Source organism: Myxocyprinus asiaticus, chromosome 3, assembly GCF_019703515.2.
Source record: "Myxocyprinus asiaticus isolate MX2 ecotype Aquarium Trade chromosome 3, UBuf_Myxa_2, whole genome shotgun sequence".
Taxonomy (NCBI): domain Eukaryota; kingdom Metazoa; phylum Chordata; class Actinopteri; order Cypriniformes; family Catostomidae; genus Myxocyprinus; species Myxocyprinus asiaticus.
The window spans coordinates 30,853,576-30,863,767 of NC_059346.1; the positions used below are offsets into that span (position 1 = coordinate 30,853,576).

General features: G+C 35.5%; 2 protein-coding genes across 3 annotated transcripts in view; one reads left to right on the forward strand and one right to left on the reverse strand.

The window, feature by feature from the left end:
- Positions 1–1,642, reverse strand: part of ttc33 (tetratricopeptide repeat domain 33) — a 33,724-nt gene extending 32,082 nt beyond the window's left edge. Inside the window, exon 1 of one of the 2 annotated variants that reach the window (XM_051660495.1) lies at positions 1,414–1,642. The gene's annotated coding sequence lies outside the window, so the exon portion shown is untranslated. Of the gene's footprint in view, positions 1–1,328 lie in introns of both variants that reach the window. The other variant, XM_051660505.1, reaches the window with a different exon arrangement.
- The window catches only part of fbp1b (fructose-1,6-bisphosphatase 1b), a 50,601-nt gene extending 43,431 nt beyond the window's left edge, over positions 1–7,170 (forward strand). Inside the window, exons 2-8 of the mRNA XM_051660482.1 lie at positions 2,604–2,815; positions 4,031–4,193; positions 4,656–4,748; positions 4,850–4,990; positions 5,098–5,235; positions 5,670–5,789; positions 6,678–7,170. Of these exons, the coding sequence (XP_051516442.1) occupies positions 2,604–2,815; positions 4,031–4,193; positions 4,656–4,748; positions 4,850–4,990; positions 5,098–5,235; positions 5,670–5,789; positions 6,678–6,866 (1,056 nt within the window). The 3' untranslated portion in view covers positions 6,867–7,170. The remainder of the gene's footprint in view (positions 1–2,603; positions 2,816–4,030; positions 4,194–4,655; positions 4,749–4,849; positions 4,991–5,097; positions 5,236–5,669; positions 5,790–6,677) is intronic.
- Positions 7,171–10,192: the final 3,022 nt, after the last annotated feature.

Here is a 10,192-nt window from a genome sequence, read left to right on the forward strand (position 1 = left end):
ACAAACAAAACAAAACAAAACAAAAAAACAGTGAACAGCTAGTGGATTGTATATTGAAATGGTAAGAGGAATTTGATTAAGTTAATTGTCATTTAAGCCCTTCCTCAAAAACCATGTACTCCCAGTCTTAATATTTAGTATGAAGAGACACACGATAATCTTCATCATGCAAGAGCTGTTTCCGCATTTGTTTATGTTACACTGCAAATAATCATTCAGAAGTTAACTCTATTGTTTTGTTACCACGAGCATCCCAGTCCTCTATAATTTCAACTGACAATTCAATTGTTGATTTATAAGTTTACCTTGGGAACATAACTTGAATTTTTTAAGACTTTGTGTGTCATTTTGGTTTTCAGTAAAAGTCATGTGGTCAGCGGCCCACATTTAAAGATATTCTGAGTCAAAACTCTGAATAAAGATACTGTCAACAGTATAATGGGCTAACACAGATTGGCATTTTTGTGTTAGTGGCATTTGGAATTTGGTTTGGGTTTTTAATTCGTCAGACAATTACCAAAAGTTGCCTAATCTGCATTCAAATGTTATACTACAATCATTCAAATGTTATACTACAATCATTCAAATGCAAAAATATCTTGCCATTGACAAATTAATTGAAACTAATGAATTTTTTGAAGAAAAAACAAACAAACAGAAAATGTAAAGAAAAAATCAAAGAAGAAAGAAGATAAAACATATTAATATATTCAAGCTATCTATACATTTACAGGAAGCGCTTTAATAACCAAGCTGAGTGCTCAGTGCAATTTCAGCAGTAAACAATATCAAATTTCTTCCATGGTAAGGAAAAAAAAAAACAGCTCAGACATTCTTCAAAATATCTTTCTTTTTGTTCCGCAGAAGAAAGCCATACAGGTTTGGAACAACATCAGGGTGAGGAAATCATGAGAGAATTTACTATTCCTTTAACTACACATTGAGGCACAAAGTTGTATGACTAAATTTAAAACAAATGCACCTTGCGCTTTTGTCTTTGTATTACATTTTGGATCAGCTTAGTTGTAAGTTTCTAGGTCCGATGCCCTCTCTGATTATCTCACATAGCAGAATCACGATCATTTGTGTGATTAACCACAGTCATTTTTGCAACTGATGAAGTCCTGCAGTAGCACAGGGCTGGTTTTTAGAGTACTGATTTGGGTTTACACTTACAGTCCAATTATTTTATTGCACAGACTACATGCATACTATCTGATATAACTTGGACACTTTCATCTTTTAAGATCTTCCTGCACTACCTCTTTCTACGCCTTTTCGTGCTACTAGACACTTAAGTTCAACATATGAGGTCTAAAAAGCCAAACCTGATTCATAAATGAAAAATAAGCCGCCCCAGCATTACTGACAGACGTTTCTGTTATGGTTTTGGTGCAGCTACGCGATACTCACGCATGTTTTGGTTGTCCACTCCGCCCTGTAACCCGGAAGTACTAAAAGACGGTCTTAAAGGTACAGAACCACAGGACCAAGAGCCTATCCAACTGTAGTAAAGTGATAAACTTGCACAATCTGTATAATCACAACTACAATATTATAATGCAGTTTCCTCTTAGACCCCAGTACCATTATTATTATTGTTATTATTGTTGTTGTTAGACCCAGTGCCATATAAAAAGACAACAGAAGCATGAAAAAGAAAACGTCTTTCTCCTGCTTTTAATAATATAATATAATATAATATAATATAATATAATATAATATAATATAATATAATATAATATAATATTATTATTGTTATTATTTTTTTCATTATCATCATCATCATCATTTATGTGCATTACTATACAAAGTCCTTTGTTTAAACTGACCAAAAATTGTGGAAATCAAACCTGCGAACTCAAAGAACAAAGTTCAAATGTTAATAAACCTTAACAAACATTTTGTACAAAGTTTTTATAAGCTTGCGTAAGATCCCACTGCACGTTAATCACGGACGGGCTGCGCAAGAACTGTTTCTGCTGACGGTTCTGCACTGCCTCTGATCAATCATTAGCCACAACTGCTGTCATATGTGGATCGTGGGGAAAAGATTATTGAATGTTGCAAAATATAGGCTACTAGTAGAAGATCTGTAAATTGGATATCTATTACTTATAAAGGTCTTTCGTTTGTAATACTAATTATTGATAACAAAGCACAGAAAACTGAGAATTAGACACCATTTGTTGCATAGGCTTGTAAGAAATCTATAAACTATTGCTCAAAAAGTGCAAACATTAGATATAGCCTACCATTGACATAATGATATGCACACGCAATGGCTTTGTTTTCAAGATACCGTATTTACATACATCCAATAAGTTGGATACTCAGTAACAAAGGAATTGAGCAAAATTGATTCAATCAGCTCCACTGATAGGGAGTGATTGTATTCCCCCCACACTCAGGGTGAAATATGTGATAAACTTTATGGACTTCGGCCAGGTCCTGTTCTACATTCTCCAGATGTGCAAAAAAAAAAAAAAAAACACTCCTACCTTCAAACCCTACCTGCAATTGGCCAAACTGCATTCACACCCCCTTTAAGACCAGTCAAATATCTAGACTAAGTTCTAATACATCCTCTCTGAAAAAATTAGCAGGAACTCAGAGGAAGCAGCACACTCCAGCAGTCAGTCATCATGTCCGACAGAGGTGCATTCGATACCAATGTGGTGACCCTAACCAGGTTTGTCTTGGAAGAGGGCAGAAAAGCCAAAGGAACTGGGGAGCTTACAACCCTTCTCAACTCTATGTGCACAGCCATCAAAGCCATTTCCACTGCTGTCAGAAAAGCCGGTATTGCCAACCTGTGAGTATCTAGGATTGCCTATCTGTACCTCCTGACAAATATTTATAGACATTCAAAGAAAGTTTAACAACATTAAATGGCAGGTTATACAGGATATAGCTTACTCTTAGATAACTTAAGATGATTATTTCTGAATATTGCAGGTGATTAATGTATCCTATTATTTTTACTACCTAAAAAGTGAGGACACCTTTTTGTATTTAATCCTATCCTGCAGAATGAACCAAATGTTATGGTCAGTTCAGTGCCCTTTTTGTCTGGAGTTGGTTGTACAATTTTGTCCTTAGTTTTACATCTGTCCAAATTTTGTTTTATTTATTTATTTATTTATTTATTTATTTTTAGTCATTGTGCATGCAGAATTTATTATATATATATATATATATATGTAAGTGTGCAGCCATGGTGATCGATAAGTTCAGCTACTATGCAGACAAAAACAGAGGCAATGATTAGAGCCTTGTCTGTAGTTGAAATAGGGGGCAAAGTCTGCAATATCTAAGGTGGACTCTTTCTTAAGAGGTCAACCACATGGTAACAGGAATAGATGTAAAGGCATCGAAGTAATTACAACCAAGTCTATTTCATTCTTAATGAAGGTATAGTTCCTCCAAAAATGAAAATTCTCTTATCATTTACTTACCTTCATACCATCCCAGATATGTATGATTTCTTGCTTATTATGCAGAAAACAAACAAAGATTTTTAGAAGAATATCTCAGCTCTGTAGGTCCATAAAATGCAGGTGAATGGGGTGCAAAACTGAAGTGCCAAGAGGACATAAAGGCAGCATAAAAGTAATCTATATGACTCCAGTGGTTTAATCCATGTCTTCTGAAGTGATCCAATCAGTTTTGGGTGAGAACAGACCAAAACATAGCTCTGCGCATGACCTTGAAATCATGATCGTGCCTAGAGACTGCAATGGCAAGATATACAGTAAAAAAAAAATTTTACATTTTGGTCTGTTCTCACCCAAAATCGATTGAATCACTTCAGAAGTCATGGATTAAACCACTGGAGTCATATGGATTACTTTTATGCTGCCTTTCTGTGCTTTTTGGAGCTTCAAAGTTTTGGACCCCAGTCACTGGCATTGTATGGACCTACAGAGTTGAGATATTCTTCATTTGTGTTCTGCAGAAGAAAGAAAGTCATAAGCATCTGGAATGGCATGCCTCGATCCCTATTAAAATATCGTTCTTTTTTTCTCAGCTATGGAATTGCCGGGAGCACAAATGTAACCGGTGACCAAGTGAAAAAGTTGGATGTCCTGTCCAATGATCTGGTTATAAACATGATCAAGTCCTCCTTTACTTCCTGTGTTTTGGTGTCTGAGGAAGATGAAAAAGCCGTCATTATAGAACCAGAGAAACGGGTGAGTGTGTGTATTAAAGCACACATTTCTGTATTTTAACCTTTACCATGTTATATTCTGCTGAAAACTATAGTATTTTGACCAAATTTGATTGAGTGTAAACCTACACACACATACACTCCCTTCTCTTAACATGACTTTACACAACATTTCTCAAGCAGGGCTCGACCCAGTTCAGTTTTATACAAATGTGACACAGACTGTGGATTCATTTTCTTTCTGTGTAATCAACACGTTTCCATGGTATTTTATTGATTAACACAATTGTGTATCATTATAATTTTAATCACAATTGTTAGCTAAAGAAGTAGGAGTATTACATAACTTGCTTGTTTTAGTCTGTGTTCTGGTTATTGTCTTTGAAATCTGCTTTTGTTGCATCTACTGTATGCATGTGTGTGTGCCAGTAAACCTTATAATGTATGATGCCATGCAGTAACTTATATTTTGTTTTTCATCCAGGGCAAATATGTGGTTTGCTTTGACCCTCTGGATGGCTCTTCCAACATTGACTGCTTAGCTTCCATTGGAACCATTTTTGCAATCTACAGAAAGGTACATTATTCAAGATAAATTGCAATATAAATGGATCTCATCACTTTACAGTCATTAGAAAACTAATAAATCATGTTTGTCATACATGTGTGTGTCTCTAGGACACTGATGATGAGCCCTCAGAGAAGGATGCCTTGCGAAGTGGCAGAAACATTGTGGCAGCAGGGTATGCCCTCTATGGCAGTGCCACCATGCTGGTTCTCTCCACAGGCCAAGGAGTCAACTGCTTCATGCTTGATCCTGTAAATCACAACAATGTTACCTACTTCATAACCTATATAACTTTAAACAATTGCATAACCTCTAAAACAATTATCTTTCTACATCCTTTTCTTTCCTCCTTCATTAGGCCATCGGTGAGTTCATACTTGTAGACCAGGATGTGAGGATCAAGAAGAAGGGAAAGATCTACAGTCTCAATGAAGGCTATGCACAGCATTTTTACCCAGATGTCACAGAATACCTGCAAAAAAAGAAATTCCCAGAGGTAAGGGTCTCCATTCAGGAACCAGGTGTCCACTAGCTGTGCTTTCGTTCTGAAAACATCTCACTGAAGGACAGATATACTGTATACTTCAGCCTTTTACCATGTGTTAAAAACAGGGCCAGATCATGGTCCTGCGAGGCCCTTAGGCAAACATCTTCAGTGGCCCTGGGGCCCTAGTGGTGGTCAGCTTGTGCTGTATGCACCAAGTGCCCTTGATGTTCAGCTTCCTTTGGCAGTCTGGGGCCTGGTCCATAATCCAGCCTTGGTTAAACATGCTCTTATGAATTGTAGAAATAGTACAAATCTTGTAGAAATAAAAGAACAGATACACAAAGTCCATTTAAATCAGCTCAGGTGCACAATATTGTCCCCAACATACAGTATTTAATAAATCTCTCTCACCGAGAACTTACGTTTTTCTCTCTGATCTGCAGGATGGCAGTTCACCATATGGAGGGCGCTATGTGGGGTCCATGGTAGCTGATGTGCACAGGACGCTGGTCTATGGTGGAATATTTCTGTATCCTGCTAATGTCAAGAGCCCCAAGGGCAAGGTGAGAAATTAATGAATCATGCGATATTTCATAGAGTTTCTAGATTGTTTAAAGGAATAATCCACCCAAAAATGAAAATTCTCTCATCATTTACTAACCCTCATATCATTCCAGATGTGTATGACTTTCTTTCTTCTGCTGAACACAAATGAAGATTTTTAGAAGTGTATTTTAGCTCTGTAGGACCTCACAATGCAAGTGAATGGTGGCCAGAACTTTGAAGGTACAAAAAACACATAAAGGCATAAATCCATGTCTTCAGAAACAATATGATATGTGGACGAGAAACAAATCAATATTTAAGTACTTTTTTTACTATAAATTCTCTGCCCAGTAAGTGGCGATATGCACGAAGAATGCGAATCGCCAAAAACAAAAGAAGAAGAATGTGAAAGTGGAGATTGATTGTAAAAAAAGTACTTAAAAATTTACCTGTTTCTCACCCATACTTATCATACCACTTCTGAAGACATGGATTTAACCACTGGAGTCGTATGGATTACTTTTATGCTGCCTTTATATGCTTTTGGTCACCATTCACTTCAATTGTGACAAGGGAGGACTGGGCCGGTTTCTATGTAAAATTCAGGGCCGAATTTTCTTCCCAATCCTCCCCTGCATTGTGAGAACCTACAGAGCTGAAATATTGTTCTAAAAATCTTTGTTTGTGTTCAGCAGAAGAAAGAAAATCATACACATCTAGGATGGCATAAGGGTGAATAAATGATGAGAGAATTTTCATTTTTGGGTGAACTATTCCTTTGACTGCATCGTATACTATAAGCTGTTTGAGTTACAAAAAGAGCAGTGTTCTGTGTCATTTTACAATGTATTTTGAGATAACGATCTCATTGGCTTTATCTTTCTTTCTGGTTGGCTGGCCTACAGCTAAGGCTGTTGTATGAGTGCAACCCCATGGCCTTCATCATAGAGCAGGCTGGTGGTATGGCGACAACAGGAGCCATGAATGTTCTGGATATCAAACCTGACACAATCCACCAGAGGGTTCCTGTTGTACTGGGCTCCCCTGATGATGTACAAGAGTATATCACCATCTTCAAGAAACACAACAAATGAGATGCAACTAGATGATCATCTTTTGCCATCTACTGTAGACATCATCACCCTACTGAAACTTGAAACCTAGGGATATGAGATGTCATGAAGCATTGTCTGTATATACATAAGGGTACAAGAATTTTCCATTTTCATTTTCAGTTCATTAATGTGTGTGCTGGGTCAGTTTTTTTTACTTGTATGCCTTCCATTTATGTGATTTGTTAAGATAAGTAATATATCAATGCCACATGTTATACTGACTAATATTAAGTCCTATAAACACTTCTGTACATCTTCAGAATAAAATATATATATCATTTGATTTTGTCAGTTTATATGTATGCATATTTATTTTGCAGGTATATTTGCATATTTCTATATCTATACATGGTGTAAACATCTAGATATGCATCATATGATGATGAGATGATGATGATGTCATATCCATGTTGCAGTCCCTTAGTAAGGTTCTTTGCAGTAAGTCATGGTAATAGCAAAGTGTGAGTAATATAGCAAGACTGGGATTCTGATTAATCATGCTTTGTGCATATACTATAGTTGTAATACCTCTTTCAACCAAGATGTTTTCTTGGACTGACATGATGTGACAAAGGAAGTTTGACAGCTACAGCTCACAGAATAAGTTGTGTTGCCTAAGGTCTGTTGTAGCCTTTCTTAGAAAATTCATTATATACAGTGTTGGGTAAGTTACTCTATCTTCTACAGTGTAATTAGATTACTGTACTAATTACTCAGTCTGAAAAGTAATTGCATTACTTATTACTAATTTCCTTCTAAAACCCTTATCAGTCTTGACCAGATGAAAAATACAAGGATAGACAGGAAACTGTTCTTTTAATTTTTTCAGATAAATCATAGAAAATCAAATAAATTATTCATGAACTGGCCAAAGAATTTAAGGGGGCAGCGTTAAATTAGAAAACATATATTTTAACATTAGACGTTACAATTTGCTTAAATTCACTATTGTTTTATATAGAATTGTTCTATAGTCTATACAGTATTTAACAGATTTACATCAGAAGTAGCTGTAATTATATTACTGAAAAATTAAGATTGAGTAATCCCTTACTTTACTTTTTGCTATGAAATTAATTACTTAGTAATGCATTACACCCAACACAGATTATGTCAAGATTAGTTACAAGCAGGGCTCCGGTTGAGGGGGGGATGCGAGGGGATGCCATCCCCCTTGTTGCAAGAAATACCAAAAAGCATCCCTCTTGTAAAACCACCACCCCCCCTTACCATCCCCTTTAAATCAATTTTGTCATGTATTACTTAGAACTAATTATGCAAGTAAAATATTTAATATTTAATTTGAATACGTTTGATAAATAACAGACTTTAAATAAGGGCGATTAGCTGGTCAGAATTAGATTTTGACATGAGTGAGTTTGCCTCATTTCTATAGGTGAAATCCCCCAATCAGATCTGGACACTTGTACAATTTGGAAATATGCTGACAGGGTGACGCTTTAGTCCCGCAATCTGGAAAACTTGAACGCGCGAGCTCTCTCTCCACTGTGAAGAAAAGACGCCGGGTTTTCTGAAAACACTGTAAAACAGGTATGTCGGAGTTTGAGATGGGTTGACTCGTCCTTCCTAGTGTTCACATGAAACTTACGCCACAAGTTTTCAAATGTTTCACGCACTTTCAAACATGGTCAAGTAGTAGATTGGTGTAGAAAAAATGTGTGTCTGCAGTGGGCAAGCGATCTAGAAAAAACCTTTTTCATGATCGTAATGTGGATTCTTTTCTCAGAATTAATAATAAAACACAATAACGGAGGGTAACAGGTGCATATTATGGCCATGTGTCTTAAGGGTCAATGAAGTGATGCTCATTTTTGTCCAGATCTATTAAACTAAAAATACATTTAAAAAAACAAACACAAATTTACACAAACTATTTACTTGAATACACCTCTTCTATGATGAGCATATTTTCCATTTCTGAGTTTAAAGTCATATTGATATTTTTTTTCTGGGGCTTAAAGTATAAAATGTCTTGTGGTTTCCAGTGACAGTAAAAAAATAAAATTAAAAAAAGTCAAAGTCTCATTAAAATCTGAAATTCCTGAAAAAGGAAATGTTGGCATGACTAGTGCAGAATAGTCTTTTATTGTTATTTCATAAAAAAAATAAACAGTGAAACAACTGTGTTTTAAAATATGATTAAAAACGCTTTTGTCCATCAAATAAAAGTAATTGGGTGTAGGTAGCTGTTTTTTTTGTTAATGTTGACCATAAAAACCATTAATGTGGTGTAACCCTGAGAAAACTTTTTGATATTTTTTACTCAAAAATTCATAATATCTATCTATCTATATATTTTTTATCTCGAATTTGTTTTTTGTTTTTTCAAAAAAAAAAACTTTTTGGAAATGAATGATTATGTTTTTTTATACTCTCATGTATTCAAGGTGCAAAGAAAGTATTGTAATACTTTTCACTTAATGGTTACATCACATGACAATTTGAAAGTTAGCCTTTTTTTTTTTTTTTTTCTGAAAATGCTATAAAGGTTTTTCAAAAATGTATGAAACCAAATTGGACACAAAGATTACATTTCTGAGAACATGACACAACACACACACACACAAATAAAATAAATATATTTGACTTCACCATACCCCTTGATTTTTTTTTTTTTTTTTTTTACAAATCGACCACTGCTTACTGTATGTAGATGCATGAACGTGTAATTGCAAAATGTATTAAACAAGAAAAGAGAGCTGATTTCATCCTCAAATAATCATTGGCAACTGCTTTTTACAATGTGTTTATTTATGCTGACTGTCATCATGTCTGTTTTGTTGGTTACTTTTATGTCTGTTTAAATTTGAGGATTGTTGTCAGTATGGTCAGTAGTCTTTTCTACTATTAGTTGGTTTTGACATACAGTAAGGCCCTGTAATGCATGATGTCCACAAGCTGTTTTCTTTATGGCATGAGTTGCATTGAAGGTCTAGACTTAAAATGCACTGACCAGCATTGATAACTTCATTAACTTATAGACTACATAAAAACTACATAAACAACGAACTACATCAAGGTAGACTCTATCCCAACTAATTAAAACTAAATAAAAATATAGCCTATCCAAGTGCTCTTCCTAGCATCTAGAGGAGGTAGGCAGGTGAAAGTTAATGACGGGGAAAACAGACTGATAGCACACTGTACTGATAAATAAGCTTGTTAGGAGTACGTCTAAACATACTGTATATCTTCACTTTGCCCAGCAAGCCACAATCCTGCTCTTTTACGCATGTATTTGTCCCCATCTAGTGGTGAGATGCTCGAACCACACTGAAAAGTGG